This window comes from Doryrhamphus excisus, chromosome 16, assembly GCF_030265055.1.
Source record: "Doryrhamphus excisus isolate RoL2022-K1 chromosome 16, RoL_Dexc_1.0, whole genome shotgun sequence".
Classification (NCBI taxonomy): Eukaryota; Metazoa; Chordata; class Actinopteri; order Syngnathiformes; family Syngnathidae; genus Doryrhamphus; species Doryrhamphus excisus.
The window spans coordinates 1,059,472-1,076,113 of record NC_080481.1 but is presented as its reverse complement, the minus strand read 5'-3'; the positions used below and the strand labels follow the sequence as shown (position 1 = coordinate 1,076,113).

The 16,642-nt window shown below is 42.2% G+C and overlaps 1 protein-coding gene across 1 annotated transcript in view; it reads right to left on the bottom strand.

Annotated features, from left to right (window-relative positions):
- pcbp4 (poly(rC) binding protein 4) overlaps positions 1 to 16,642 on the bottom strand; it is a 51,739-nt gene that overhangs the window by 9,696 nt on the left and 25,401 nt on the right. The window contains exons 5-10 of the mRNA XM_058050726.1: positions 13,589 to 13,705; positions 9,582 to 9,713; positions 7,893 to 8,021; positions 5,549 to 5,623; positions 3,628 to 3,699; positions 129 to 170 (exon numbers count right to left, since the gene is read on the bottom strand). Coding sequence (XP_057906709.1) covers positions 129 to 170; positions 3,628 to 3,699; positions 5,549 to 5,623; positions 7,893 to 8,021; positions 9,582 to 9,713; positions 13,589 to 13,705 — 567 coding nt within the window. The remainder of the gene's footprint in view (positions 1 to 128; positions 171 to 3,627; positions 3,700 to 5,548; positions 5,624 to 7,892; positions 8,022 to 9,581; positions 9,714 to 13,588; positions 13,706 to 16,642) is intronic.

The following is a 16,642-nucleotide window of genomic DNA, read 5'->3' as shown; positions in this document are numbered from 1 at the left end:
TTGATTTTTCAACACTACAATGCACAGATAAATGAAAGGAATATGTATCCATGTTTCACATAAGGATTGGGAATGAATGTCAAAATTCCAAAATCGCAGCAGTCTATAGTATCCACAAATGGACTCACCTCCGAGTGTGGAATGCCGTATTGGTTTTGCAGAGTGTACGCCTGCAAAGAGAGAGCATCCTGCATTAAATAGATTGTGGCAATAAAAGAGTGCGCACCGGCAATGACTGCGCACTCTCTTCCAGGAACAAACCTCATTGGCCAATACGCCACCGACATCAAATATGCTTTTTGTACCTCGCATTTGCCAACTGGCTGACTACATTTCTGCAGGACGGTTCAAAACGCAAATTTTTATTTTTAAATCTTGTCATCTGGCACAGTACCGCGCTGGACACTATTGACTATGAAAAAGGTGCAATCTTGTAGTTTTAACACCAATGATAATACATTCATAATAGTCTATATTTCCCTAATATGTAATGCGTCACAATTGATTATGCATGTGCATCTAATGAAGTGATCATTGTGTATATTTAATAATAATAATAATATAATAATAAATTTAGCAGCTTTCTAAAAAGTCAAGGACACTGCATAAGATATAAAAAAACAACAAAGGATAAAATAAACAGCAAAAAAAAATTGGGAGTTTATTTTATACACATCTCATAAGAAAACCTGGCAAAATATCATAATATGATTCAAATTTTAACTTTATTTGGTTAATTGCATTATCTCTTTATTATCATCACTGTCATCAGCTAATGCCAGATGGTATGGCATGTAATGTAAACTCGTATATTTGACCCCCCCCCAACGTGTCCACCCCCCCAAAAACCTCCTCACTCTGTCCTGTAATTAGTGCGGATGGTGTCTATGGAGCCCTGCATCAATATACTGTATTTCTGGTCAGAGCAGACAGCACTCAGCTTAACTCAATTGTTCCTGACGCCAGCAGTCTGTCTGCTATCAGGAGTCCATCCATGCTCATAAACGGGAGATAAGAGCTCGCGCTTCCGATGCATCTTTCATGCCGCCTTCATTATTCCAAACAACTAAAAGTAACAGCAATATTGACAACATTAAATATTGGTCTTAAATCACTTTTTTTTCATTCTTTTACTTGGAGATCGGAAGGGCGTGAAGGACGTGAGGGCGCCGGCGTGTCCGACATTAATGCACCTTTCCCCGGCGAGAATGCGAGTTTAGCATTTATTTCACGTTCATGTTCATAAAAACAGTCCCGTGTGAAATGACGTTGCTGGGAATCACCAATGATAATAACGTCTGCCTTAGCTTGCCTCGTAAACAGAGAAGCAGCCACGCCCACAATAAAGCCTACCCATCTGTGACATCACAAAAGAACCGTTTCACCACGCCCTCTGGAACCGAGCGTTTTGAGCCATCCCAAACTTCTTTCAGGACTGCGGAAACATCATTCTCTGAAACTTTGGCATCGTTTAAAACAATAATACAACATTTTAAGTACATTTGTAGGTCAGAAAAGTAGAAAAACTTCATATTTACTATCTTGTCATTAGCTGAGCATAGCTAAAGGTTCGTTATAAAAAGATTATATTTGACTTTTTGGATATTTATTTAAAAAAGGGAATGGCCCGCTTTGTTTTAGCAGCTATTTTTAGATAAGATTTTTTTGTGTCATGTCAAATGTCATGTTATGTTAAGTATTTATTTTAACAAAATAACTTAACCCATATTTGGCTTTGATTTTGTCTAAACTAACTTTGTGGAAAAAAATATTGGTATATATATATAGAGAAAAAAATATATATATATATATTTACCAAAGACCGCTGCACGGCAGTCGAGTGGTTAGCGCACAAACCTCACAGCTAGGAGACCCAAGTTCAATTCCACCCATGTCTGTGTGGAGTTTGCATGTTCTCCCCGTGCATGCGTGGGTTTTCTCCGGGTACTCCGGTTTCCTCCCACATTCCAAAAAAACATGCTAGGTTAATTAGCGACTCCAAATTGTCCATAGGTATGAATGTGAGTGTGAATGGTTGTTTGTCTATATGTGCCCTGTGATTGGCTGGCCAGCAGTCCAGGGTGCTTGAAGACAGCTGGGATAGGCTCCAGCACCACCCTCGACCCTTGTGAGGATAAGCGGTAGAAAATGAATGAATATATATTATATATCAATGTTTAAGCTAAATATATCAGGATATGAGTTTTTGGTCCATATCGCCCAGCCCTAATTTCCTTTATTAATATCGAATCCTACTTATTGTGGTTGTGTCTGGAAGCAATTGACAGCAATAAACGCGGGATGACTGTATTTCTTTGTGGCACCGCGTGAGGACCAAGGCTGCACCAAACCAAAAAAGGGTAGCATCACATTTCAGGAGGGCTTCCAGCTCCGATGACAGGCTGGAACAATAGCTGCAGCTTCCACTCAGCTGTTGTTTTTAATGCTGCATGCCGGGGGATGGATGGGCTGTTTAAATTTGGACGCGACACCCGACTGCCTCCAGAGCCCCCCTAACTTTTGGAGACACGGAGATTCTTTGATATCGAAATGACAACAATTATTCTTCCGCTTTGGTATCACGTACCAGAAAACAACAGATGGAATGATACAGCACTCTACAAGAAGCAAATACTATATAATAATAATGTCAAATTAAATACTAATTTTAAATAAAATCCAAAAATTGTTAAATATAATGTTGAAAATGGTAATATTAATGATGGTACAGTAAACCTCGGATATATCGGATTCAATTGTTCCCACTGGTTTTGTCCGATATAAGCGAAATCCGTTATATGCGTATACCGGAAAATGTCCGTTTTACGCATATATGGGATTTATATCCGGTATATGCATAAATGGGATTTTATCCGTTATAAAAAGGCACTTCCTTGACTATGTTTCCAATGTACCTGGACGCGCAGGCAACGCTGCAAACGCTGCAAATGACGTCGTATAGCGGCCTGTCACGATTCGGCGAATCGGAGCGCCACGATGCGGCCATCCGATATATGCGAGGGAAATTTCATGGAAATGCATTGGAACGGGACTGGAGATTTTGTCCGAAATAGGCGAAATCCGTTATAAAAAATCCGATATATGCAATGAATTTTTATTGGAAATGCATTACAGAAAAATCGGTTCTTTTTTATCTGTCCGTTGTGAGCGAATTTCCGATATATCCGAGTCCGATATATCCGAGGTTTACTGTACTATATAATAATAATGTCAAATTAAATACTAATTTTAAAAAAATCCAAAAATTGTCAACTCTAATGTTGAAAACGGTAATATTAATGATGATTATAATGATGCTAATAATAACAAAGATTATAACAATAATGATAATAATGATAATAACAATAATAATATTACAATGATAATAATAACGGGAAAACAAGACAGTGGCATGAACATGATTATATCTTGCAAAAAGGATTTCTAATTTCTAATTTATAATTTATAATATAATTGCATTTATAAGCTTCTGCTTCAGCCTACTCCTTTTCGGCTTGTGATCAGAAAGCTGAATACAAATGTAAATAATGGAAAGTTATATGTAAGAAATGCACTGTAATGTTTCATATATTTGCCCAAATAAAAAAATAATAAAAAAAAACGTACCTGCTGCAGGTCAAGGCCACCCTGGGTGACAGAGTACAGGGGGTGGGGTGCAAAATCGGATGCTTCAAACACCTTGAAACACACGAGAGAAGCAAGACCTCATTACTAATATTTCTTCTTCATAAGAATACACAATATGATTAAAAATACGCTGGGTATGAGCAGCTTTTCTTTGAATATTGAACATTTGAACACAGCTAACAGGCTAATAAGCAGTGAGTCATCCACAGAGCCACTCCCACTCGTCTCCATTCTCCCCAACAAGTAATCCAAACATGAATTATGACGGCGTGTCTGTTATTAAAGCCATCTCTCACTGACCTCCTGGGTTTCATTTGAAAGCCTATTATGAGGGATATCGCAAACATAACAGCATTCCATAAAGTGAAAGAACCGTGTCAGGACCGCCGACAGCTATGCCGAGTATCTGCACGCCGCCGTAGCCGAAAGGGGGACGCCAGGTCTCCGGTCTCACTTGCTAATCTTGTGACTCACTCAATGGGCGGGTGGATAAGTGTCCCTTCCACAATAGCAGCGGGAACACAAACACAACACAAACACACCAACCTGACCACAAAAAAGGGTCCTGCAAGGGGGAAATAAGTGTGTTCCTTTAATTCAGGGGTCTCAAACACGCGGCCCGTGGGCCAAATGTGGCCCGCAGGACACTAGTTTGAGGCCCCTGCCTTGATATGAAAGTTTAATGTTAGTGCGGCCCGCGCAAGTTTGATACTGATGCTGTATGGTATCATGTACCCAGAAAAAATTATTACGTTTGATTAATGTTCATGTTAAAGGTTAAATAACTGTTAATAGTTATCCTCCCTATCCGTGTGGAAGTGGTAAGTTTTTGGCTATTTAAGTTGAAAGGAAATAACTCGAAGGCTACCGTTTAGGTCGCTAGCGCTCTAGTTTGCGAGTTAGCATGTGTCTCAAGACCCTGCGGTTGCGCAATATGTTGTAAATAAAAAGAGTATAAATGTGACTATAGTCGTGTTTTGTCATGTCTACAGGGCTCTAATAATGCTTTGTTCATTTTAATCTGAAAAAAATCATTTGTCTACCCACCAACTATATGTGCTTTCTTAAGTTTTTATTATTTGCCGTTTTATTATTATTATTATATTTATTTATTTATTACTGATGGATTGATTTTCTTAATTCTTGATTTTTTTTATTTATTTTTCATCTTATTTTGTGTAGAAAAATAACAATTAAGATATTTGAGAACAGTGGAATGTTTTATCAGAGCTTTTATTGTAGAAAATTGGAACCAAAGCAAAGTTTTTTAAATGTTTTTGTTTTTAATAAATGCGTTTTTTTAGCTCCAGTGGCCCCCAAGTACATTGAGTTTGAGACCCCTGCTTTAATTGGTCGAGATGTTTAATAAACCTCCCCTGGTAAGCACCGCCGGTATTCATCAGGAAGGGCATCCGGAATATTAAGGGCTCAAGCCAAAAATCAGTATGCGGATCAAAAAAATCTGCTGTATTAAATTTGACAAATATAATAAATGCTTTAGTTTGTTTTAAATATAATAATATCCAATGTGACAAGACTTGGTCCCAGAAAAGGAGTTAGTCGGTGAACAGAAATGCAATGTTGTTTCTGATTGGTCGTTAATAGATGCATTCAATGACGAACATTCTGTGGGAAAATATGTTATTTTACTGGAAATGAAACATAATGACGTTCACGTTAGTTGAATACTTTGAATGGGGACACTTTTTTCAAGTCATTAGACTATAGTCTGAGTTGGGTCGGGTCCAAAGTCATCAAAATAGTGACTTGAGTCTAAGTCACGTGACAGGAATTGACACCTCTTTTATAGTTTGTGCAGTGTTAAGGAAAAAATAAATAATAATGTGAAAAATAAGGACGCTCTTGTATAAAGGGCTTCATAAGTTCATGGCATCCTCACCTGGTTCCCCGCAATGAGGAGGGCGGCTGGCGAAGGGCTGGGACGATAAGGAATGGTGGCACCCTTCGGGGGAGACTGCGGATCCAAAAACACAAGCAAAGCGTAAAAAAGTATCTGTCAAACACGGAGGCCCCTTAGCGCCAACGATGCTGCATGCTATGCTACATTGAAGCACAATAACAATTAATGATGTTCTAAACTGCTAATGAGCTTTTTTTTTTCTTCCGTCTTCTTGTTTTTCTTTTGTTCAAATTGGTCATTGGTTGCCCAACAGAAGCTTTGCAGCGGATGATAGCCGGGAGCTTTAGTTTTTTTTTCCATCAGCCTCCGCATCGGCTTCTCTCCGGATAAATCAAGCATCCGCTCACAGGGAGACGTTTCCAGATAAAACTCTTCAAAGGCCAATTAGAAAAGGAGTTTTATACACTGTGCACGACACGGTTTGATGTGGATCTCTTATCAAGTTAACCGCAGAGTTGATGCTACGCTTTTGGGGGGGGGGGGGTGGAGGAGGGGCTGAAAAAATGTAAAGCATCTTTTCCGCGGGAGCAGTCACAGCAAATTCTTTGTATAACTTTGCATAATTTAAATCTCCGAGCCCAAAGCAAGGAGCCGCTGGTACGGAATCTCAATGGCGCTCGCTTTGAAGAAAGCCCCTGCAAACTGGATCAAACTGGCAATTAGTCAGTCAGGTCCAGCTGCAGCACGGAAACAAAAAGGACTTGTACGAGTCCGCGAAGGCACAGGAGGAGACTGTGCTAGCGCTTGTTTTTTTTTTTTTTTTTTTTTTTTTCTTATCTCCTCTGCTTTCCTCAAGAGAGCTGTTGAGCTGGTGTCCAAAGGTGGCAGCCCTTGCCATCATCTGCAGCTTCGCGATGAAGCGTTGCCAACTTGGCCATTTTTCACTAAGATCTAGCGACATTCCAACCACCGGTGGCGACATAGTTTCTCAAAATCGACTTCGTTGGGGAGATTTCTAAGACGGTCAAATCACATAAAGTTCGGAATTTTGTATTTTACTGATGTGTTTTCTCCGATCCAATTACTCAAATATTCGATTGGTCTGGAACCGATTCTTCTTCTTTCTCTTTGGGCTTTTCCCTTCAGGGGTCGCCACAGCAAATCAATCTCCTCCATCCGTCTCTCTCGTGTCCTCCTTCACTACATCTATAAACTTCTTCTTTGGTCCTCCTACCTGGTCGCTCTAAACCCAGCATCCTTCTACCAATATATTCACTATCTCTAATCTGGACATGTCCCAACCATCTCAGTCTGGCCTAAAGGACTTTATCTACAAGGCCTCTAACATGTCATGTGTCTCTGATGTACTCCTTCCTGATCCTATCCATCCCGGTCACTCCCAATGAGAACATCAGCATCCTCATCTCTGCTACCTCCACTTCTGCTTCCTGTCTTTTCCTCAGTGGTACTGTCTCTAAACATGTAATGTCCCTCTGATGTACTCCTTCATGATCCTATCCATCCCGGTCACTCCCAATGAGAACCTCAGCATCCTCATCTCTGCTACCTCCAGTTCTGCTTCCTGTCTTTTCCTCAGTGGTACTGTCTCTAGACCAAACAACATGGCTGATCTCACCACAGTTTTGTATATTGTATATTATAATATTATATTGTATATTAGCCTGCTCTCCACTCCCACCCTGAAGTGGACTCTGTATTTCTATGCTACTTTATTATTGACTATGGTGGCAAAATAGACCACCAACGTTGGAAGTGCCATCACTTTGTTAAAGAAGGTGAGAATTTACTATCTCTCCTCCGGACATGTCCCAACCATCTCATCTCCAAGGCCTCTAACATGTAATGTCCCTCTGATGTACTCCTTCCTGATCCTATCCATCCCGGTCACTCCCAATGTGAACCTCAGCATTCTCATCGCTGCTACCTCCAGTTCTGCTTCCTGTCTTTTTCTCAGCGGTAAATTTACCGTGATAAACGATGGATTATTATATCGATTTTAAGCCATTTTGGCCATGATAATTTAGAAATAATGGGCTCTGATTTCGTGGACCAGGCGCAGGCGCGGCGCACCTTCCCTGCGCCGTGCCAAGTACGAATAAGATTGTAATGTAGTTTCCTCGCTAACGCAGCTCGCAGGAAGAAGGATTTATGGATTCCCAACTGATGGGTCACTTGTATCCTGAGTACTCATTAAAAATGTAACTGTACTCCTTAATGGAAATGTGACTTTCAGGTAAGAACTTAAGAGCATTCAAAATACCTTAAACCCCCCCCCCTCCCCCCCACCGGAGTGAAACCGACGCTGCAAACCAAATGTATGTTTTTGTCTGATCAGACAAATGGAGTGTGTGACGCTTCCTACCTCCAGGATCACCGCACAGATGAGTTTGACGCACTGGATTACAGAGTCCTGATTCCCAGATATCGTCACCCCTCGCTCAGTGGAGTTGGGCAGCAAATCCCCCGCCACCTGTATCTGAGCTCCGGTGCTCTGCAAAGGATAGGAGGTTTTAAAGCAGGGGTCTCAAACTCTATTTACTTGGGGGCCACTGGAGCTAGGGTCTGGGCGAGACTGGGCCACATCAGGTTTTACAAAAAAAAACAAAAAAACGCATTTATTAAAAACAGAAAAATGAATAAACTTTGCTTTGGTTTCGATTTTCTACAATAAAAGCTCTGATAAAACATTCCACATTTATACTCATTTTATTTACAACATATTGCGCAACTGCAGGGTCTTGAGACACATGCTAACTCGCAAACGAGAGAGCTAGCGACCTAAACGGTAGCCTTCAAGTTATTTCCTTTCAACTTAAATAGCCAAAAACTTACCACTTCCACACGGATAGGGAGGATAACTATTAACAGTTATTTAACCTTTAACATGAACATGAATAAAACGTAATCATTTTTTTCTGGGTACATGATACCATACAGCATCCATATTAAACTTGCGCGGGCCGCAGTAACATTAAACTTTCATATCAAGGCGGGGGCCTCAAACTGGTGTCCTGCGGGCCGCATTTGGCCCGCGGGCCGCATGTTTGAGACCCCTATTTTAAAGGAAGATTAGGTTGAGAAGATTTCAGAAGGTTTGTTAATTAAAATATTAACCCATTAACCCATTAAAATATTTGATCATGATTAATCATATTTTTTTTTACCTTAGTTAACTCAGGATTAATCCGATTTAATTGCAGAGATATATACGTTTTAGCCACAGCTTCTCAATGTGGCTGCGATGACCTCGCTCACTATCATCGGTGATATAGAAGCTGACACTGTTTCAGTACATTTAGCATTTAGCATCGGGGAAGTGGAATAATCCTAATGCTACTCGCTGTTGCTGAGAGTTTAAATTCATCACGCAGCTGATCAGACTCCAGGATATTTAAAAGGCAAGAAAACCCTAAATGCCACTGGCCAGAGATATGTTCATTTCATCCAAATGAATCACACGGACATAAAAATGAGTCATAATCATTCAATAACCAATCTTTTATATTCTATGATTCTATTGTCTCAATACACGCCTGCCTTGTTGGCCTCAATCTGACACACTGAGGCAGCAATTAAAATTCCGATGAAAGGAAATGTAATCCATCATGTGTTCACTTTATCAACAATCTTGGATTCCTTTTGATTTTTTGTTATTTTTAGCTGCGCTACAATCGCTTTCATGAATTCCCTCGACTTTGGAGGGAAATGTTGTGCAGACGGATGGCCAAACCTTGAAACATTTATATTCCCCGGAGGATAAAAACTCGACTCATCCAGTGCCATTATCCGTTGGAAATGTTAGCTGGAATACTTGTGCTTACTTTAAAAACTAACGACCTTCCCGTCAGCCTCAGTTGTACTTTGCTGCTAATTAGGACATGTTAGCATGCTAATGTGAAGATGCTGCATGAAAGCATTGCTTTTGTGACATGCATCTTGACATTAGTGATTGAATTCTATCATTATTAGAATGAAATTATTATTAATTATATTCAATTTCAATGTTTATTTCTCAACATTAAACCATCCTAAAGAATGAGGAGATCTTTACCTCTCTAATCTCCTTTATCTTCACCCCTCCTTTCCCGATCAGAGAGCCACACTGGCTGGCAGGAATGACCAACCGCAGGGTGACTGGTGGCTTGGAGCTGATGGTGCCGTTGGCCACCAGCGTCGTCAGGTCCTACGGAGACACGCATAGTGACGGTCAGCAGGATGCAAAGAAGACGAGCGAGAGTTAAAAAAAATCATGGAAGTTGCTGGATATCAACTTTTGGTTCTATCAGGCGTTACAGTGAAGAAACAATGGCGGTCTAACCAGAAAACACCAGAAACATCCATCCATTTTCTTTACAGCTTCATCCTCACTAGGGGTATGCTGGAGCCTATCCCAGCTGACTTCGGTTAGAAACGGGGTACACCCTGGACTGGTGGCCAGCCAATCACAGGGCACATAGAGACAAACAACCATTCACACTCACATTCATACCTATGGACAATTTGGAGTGGCTAATTAACCTAGCATGTTTTTGGAATGTGGGAGGAAACCGGAGTACCCGGAGAAAACCCACGCATGCACGGGGAGAACAGAATCAAACCCAGGTCTTCCCGACTGTGTGGCCAACATGCTAACCACTCAATCACCGTGCGCCCTGATATATTTTATAGATATTATATTTTTTTGGTTTAATTTAGAATGAGGGCTACATGGTGGATGAGTGGTTAGCGTGCAGACCTCACAGCTAGGAGGACCCGAGTTCAATTCCACCCTCTTTGTGGAGTTTGCATGTTCTCCCCATGTTTTCTCTGGGTTTCGTCCCACATTCCAAAAACATGCTAGGTTAATTAGTGACTCCAAATTGTCCATAGGTATGAATGTGAGTGTGAATGGTTGTTTGTCTATATGGGCCCTGGGATTGGCTGGCCACCAGCCCAAGATGCTTGAAGACAGCTGGGATAGGCTCCAGCACCACCCTCAACCCTTGTGAGGATAAGCGGTAGAAAATGAATGAATGAATGAATATATATTATATATCGGGTCCAGGGTCCAGGGTGTACCCCGCCTCTCGCACGAAGTCAGCTGGGATAGGCTCCAGCACCCTACGACCCTTGTGATGATAAGCGGAGAAGACAACCTCAGTTGCTTATTTCTGTTGGTGTAAATTATAGACGGGAATGCTTAACTATTTTTTCCGAGGCTCGGCTAACCCCCCCACCCCCCCACCCCCCAACCCGGATGACTGAGCTTCCGTGGCCATAGGTGAGGGTGGGAACATATACTGTATATCGACCGGTAAATTGAGAGCTTTGCCTTCCGGCTCAGCTCTCCCTTCATCACGACGGTCCGCTACAGCCACCGTATTACTGCATTACATTACTGCATTACTGCATTACTGCATTACTGCAACCTTCCGTCACTCATGAACAAAACCACCAGATACTTGAACTCCCAACCCGATACGTGCAATAAGTTTTATTTGTATGTACTAGTACATTTATGGTCATAATCATTCACATTCTAACATTGTCTTTTTTTCCGGAGAAGGCAAAGCAGACATACGGAGCAGGAGGAGATGAGCTTTTTAATTAATGACAACAGCAACCGGGCGAACCTTTGAAATGTAAATGCCCTCGCTGTCTCACTTGCCAACAAATGTGCCACAGAATGCAAAGTGTTTGGGCCAGTTGGAAAAAAAAAAAAAAAACTATCTTGAGTTGTGTGGACGTGTCCACGGAGATATTAGGGACTTCATAATGTTTAAAGTCGGTTAGGCTGATTCTGATGTTTTTTTTTTTTGTTTTTTTTTTTGCGTCTCACATCTATTTTTAGACGCGTCCTATTGTGTTCTTTGACGTCACCTCTCTTTAGCGGAAGAGGACTCATCTCGTGTGTACAGTCACAAGACTGTGGGCCTCGCTTTCTTGATATGATCTAAAAATATGAACCACATCTTCACAACAGTGAGGATTCTAACACTTGTGTGCATTGTCCTGACAAAAAGAAGTCACACAAAGGGGCTCACACACACAGACACACACACACACACACACACACACACACAGCGTTGTGGGACTTAATCCCTGAAGCATATTGTGTTGCGGGTAGGATAAGTAGGCCTGATGACAAAAGATTATATTGCTTTCATGCTTGCTTGCACCATGACATCTGAGAATAAATAAACATGTATGATACAGACCTGATCCAAATCTCAAGACCAGGTTAAAAAATAGTATTTACCTTTGACATATTTGCATCTTAATGAGGTTTTAAAAAGAGCGACAATATGCAAAAGCAAGAAAGGGCGAGTGTGACAAAAATCCGGCATCTGATTCCTCATCGATGACACCGCGTGACATGTTAATTAGAGATGGAGGTGGATAGTCGCCTTGGTGACAAATACCGTATAGTTGCTCATAGGTCAACCGTAAGTTGTACAGTACTGTGTTAAAGTCTTCAATTACCATTATATATATTTTTTAGCAATACTTTAATGACCACATAGTATAACGAGAATACCACTGAGTAGAACGTAGACCTCCTCGATGTATCCAGATCCTCTCCAACATGTTATGGTGGGTATATTCTGTCCCGCCCTTCTATGAATGTAATGGTAATGGTAATGGTAATGGTTTTATTTCATTTGAACATGCATCAGATTACAATTGAGTGCATCCCATAATCAGTTCCCAGTTCCACATGTCCAAAAGGAGTAGGAAGAAGCAAAGCTTATTAAATCCTACCCCTCCATCTGGTACTTTTACAATCACTAACTCTTACATTTGTTCACTTCCTGCTTTCCTAATATAGTTTTTCATTCATTCATTCATTTTCTACCGGAGTACCTGGAGAAGAACATGCAAACTCCACACAGTGATGGCCGAGGGTGGAATTGAACTCGGGTCTCCTAGCTGTGAGGTCTGTGCGCTAACCACTCGACCACTGTGCAACCAAGTAGGATTCATTAATTTATTCATTTTCTACCGCTTTTCCTCACGAGGGTCGCGGGGGGTTGCTGGAGCCTATCCCAGCTGTCTTCAGGCGAGAGGCGGGGTACACCCTGGACTGGTGGCCAGCCAATCACAGGGCACATATAGACAAACAACCATTCACACTCACATTCATACCTATGGACAATTTGGAGTGGCTAATTAACCTAGCATGTTTTTGGAATGTGGGAGGAAACTGGAGTACCCGGAGAAACACAGAGATGGCCAAGGGTGGAATTGAACCCTGGTCTCCTAGCTGTGAGGTCTGCGCGCTAACCACTCGACTGCTGTGCCGCCCTAAATCTAGTTAAAGTTTATTTATTTATTTTTAATTTTTTCACGTACCGAAGTACGAGGTGATATGACCATACAATGACATCACGGTTACCATAGTAACCATCAATAAAGAAATGGGTTCTGTATTTTTAGTGTCATCCTGCAATTTCTCCGTGCAAAGTGTCAGTCATCCACGTCATAGTAATCCGCTAAAGTAGAACCGAGGCAACTGGACTTGGTCTTATTAGTTGAAGCCCTTTCCCGTTTAATCCGGAAAGTGGAATATTTTCAACTAACAAGTTAATCCAAAAGGCCATTTAGGAATGAAGAGAAAATGTCATCTAACAAGATGCCCAACTTCTACGTTTGCGTGTCTTACGGCTAATCGACTGTCCTTCTATTTCCTGTTTTGCATGTCAACGAGGTCATTATGTAACATGAATGTAAGTCATGTGATTCAGCCGCGTTACACCTTTGCCTTCAGCAGCGACAACAACAAACGTATGAAATCTACAGTCAAATCTTATCTTAAAGCACATCAAATTCTAGGAAAAAAGCATCAGCCCTTCTTTCCCTCGTGTTTGGAGAGGAATCGATGGCGATGAAAGCACATTAGTGATGCTACCGAGATGAGGAATAGCTTTGTGTACGTTTCCCTTCCAGCCATCATTAGCCAGTTAGCGGATTTCATTTATTCCACTTTGCTTCGCTTTCTTCTGTTTTCTGTTAAGACCAACATGACTTGTTGTTCCAAACGGAAGACAATACAGAATAAAGACAATGTCTAAAGTCTACCTCCTCCAGTTTGTATGTGATCATGGTGAAGGCCCTGAAGACACTTTCCGTGGATCCTGTGATGGTGATTATCCTCTCTGGACATGAACCTTCTGAGATGTTGACCCGGGCACTGCTCTGTAGGGACAGACAGAAGTCAGCAGGTCACATAAAAGACAAAAGTCATGAAGGCAGCAAACGGTTGACTTGGCTTTGGAGGATGATTTCTTAAGATGGAGAAGCCAAACTAAAAACTATAAAACTGATTTATACATTCATTTTCTACCGCTTATCCTCACCAGGGTCGCGTGGGTGCTGGAGCCTATCCCAGCTGTCTTGGGGCGAGAGGTGGGGTACACCCTGGACTGGTGGCCAGCCAATCCCAGGGCACATATAGACAAACAACCATTCACACTCACATTCATACTTATGGACAATTTGCGCTAAAGTAATTAAAAGAAATATTCTAATCATAAATAATAATAACAACAATAAATAATATTATAGACTGAATAAAGAAACCCCTGTGATTGGCTGGCCACCGGTCCAGGGTGTGCCCCGCCTCTCGCCCAAAGACAGCTGGGATAGGCTCCAGCACCCCACCGCGACCCTCGTGAGGATAAGCGGTAGAAAATGAATGAATGAATGAATAAAAAAAACTTGTTTATGACTTTCTGATTATGTTTTTACCATTATTAGAGCCCTCTAGACATGAGATAACACCCCTATAGTTACCTTTAAACTCATTCATTCATTCATTTTCTACCGCTTATCCTCACGAGTGTCACGGGGGGTGCTGGAGCCTATCCCAGCTGTCCTAAGGCGAGAGGCGGAGTACACCCTGGACTGGTGGCCAGCCAATCACAGGGCACATATAGACAAACAACCATTCACACTCACATTCATACAGATGGACAATTTGCGCTAAAGCAATTAAAAGAAATATTCTAATCATAAATAATAATAACAATAATAAATAATATTATAGACTGAATAAAGAAACCCCTGTGATTGGCTGGCCACCAGTCCAGGGTGTACCCCGCCTCTCGCCCAAAGTCAGCTGGGGTAGGCTCCAGCACCCCACCGCGACCCTCGTGAGGATAAGCGGTAGAAAATGAATGAATGAATGAATGAAAAAAACTTGTTTATGACTTTCTGATTATGTTTTTTACCATTATTAGAGCCCTGTAGACATGAGATAACACCCCTATAGTTACCTTTAAACTCATTCATTCATTCATTTTCTACCGCTTATCCTCACAAGGGGGTGCTGGAGCCTATCCCAGCTGTCTTCGAGCGAGCGGCAGGGTACACATTGGACTGGTGGCCAGCCAATCCCAGGGCACATATAGACAAACAACCATTCACACTCACATTCATACCTATGGACAATTTGGAGTGGCTAATTAACCTAGCATGTTTTTGGAATGTGGGAGGAAACCGGAGTACCCGGAGAAAACCCACGCATGCACGGGGAGAACATGCAAACTCCACACAGAGATGGCCGATGGTGGAATTGACCCCTGTTCTCCTAGCTGTGAGGTCAGCGCTTTAACCACTAGACCCCCGTGCCGCCTGTTTGCATTTAGATTTGTTAAAAAATTTTTTTGTAAGTATTAAAAAAAAAAAAATCCCAATGTGGAGGCTCAGAAATGGGCCAAGGACAAAAGTATAAACTTTCATGTTGCTTTTTTCAAAGACTTTTTCTCCTTGAAGGTTGGAGTTGTCATCAACCTCTATGCAATGAACATTATTATGTATTGGGGAGGGGAGGGGCGGGGCGTGTACAGTGAGTGGAATGGAATCGACCACTATGGCATATGAATTTATATTTTATACTTGACATCAGACAAGGTCCTTTTATCCTGTTCTAGACCAGGACCGACAGTCATGTTGAGGAAATGCTGCTTGACTGGTCCTGGTCTCCGTAGCCACCATCTCCCCACTAAGCATCTATTGTTAGACTGTTGCCGTATCCGCTGACAAAGTCACGCCGGCTTTGCATAAGAGAGAAAGCAAAGCACTCGGTCAAGAGGTAAAACGAGACCTGAAACTGAAGGCTGGAAGACTAATGCTCCGAGAACAGCATCTGCGTTATAAATCTTCTGCCTTCGTCTGCTCCCATTCAGCGTCCTTGATTTCAAGGTTTCAGACACATGAGCAGTGACAGGACAGTGCCATGACGGCCGTGTCCCCGGGGCCAATTTCTCCACTCAGTCCAGTGAGTCATGCTCATTGGGGGGAGGGGGATGGGGGAGGGGGATGACACCATGAGACTCATACGGTTACGAGAACAAACTCAAGCCGGCTGGATGATGGAATCGTTGGATGACGACTATTGGCAACTGTTTGGACCGACGCTTCTACGGGGATCACATGACCTCACCTTGTGTACCTTGTGTATCTGCCCCCCTTGTAAAATACACAACATAAACATTTGGAACTGGAAAAGGAATCTAATGCTAAGTTTGCGCCAATGCAATTTGCTATGGCTCCTACTGTCACCAACAAGGTGCCTAGTGGCGTGCAGTGGCTCAAACTGCATCCCAACTGGCTCGTGGTGGCCCGTAACGGTTCTACCACTAGCGTCACAGGAGTATGCTGGAGCCTATCCCAGCTGTCTTTGGGCGAGAGGCGGGGTACACTCTGGACTGGTGGCCAGCCAATCCCAGGGCACATATAGACAAACAACCATTCACACTCACATTCATACCTATGGACAATTTGGAGTGGCCAATTAACCTAGCATGTTTTTGGAATGTGGGAGGAAACCGGAGTACCCGGAGAAAACCCACGCATGCACGGGGAGAACATGCAAACTCCACACAGAGATGGCCAAGGGCGGGAATTTAACTCGGGTCTCCTAGCTGTGAGGTCTGCACGCTAACCACTCGACCGCCGTGCAACCCTAGAAAATTTCAAAATATTTAAAATATTGGTCACGCCACTTGCATCACGCAATCGGCACAAAGTGTCCACCAAGTGGAACCAAATGTCACAAACAATCCGCCTATTGGAATCCATTGGAATGTAATGGAGCGAGCCAAGTTGCACCAATGATGCTTGGCCAGTTGG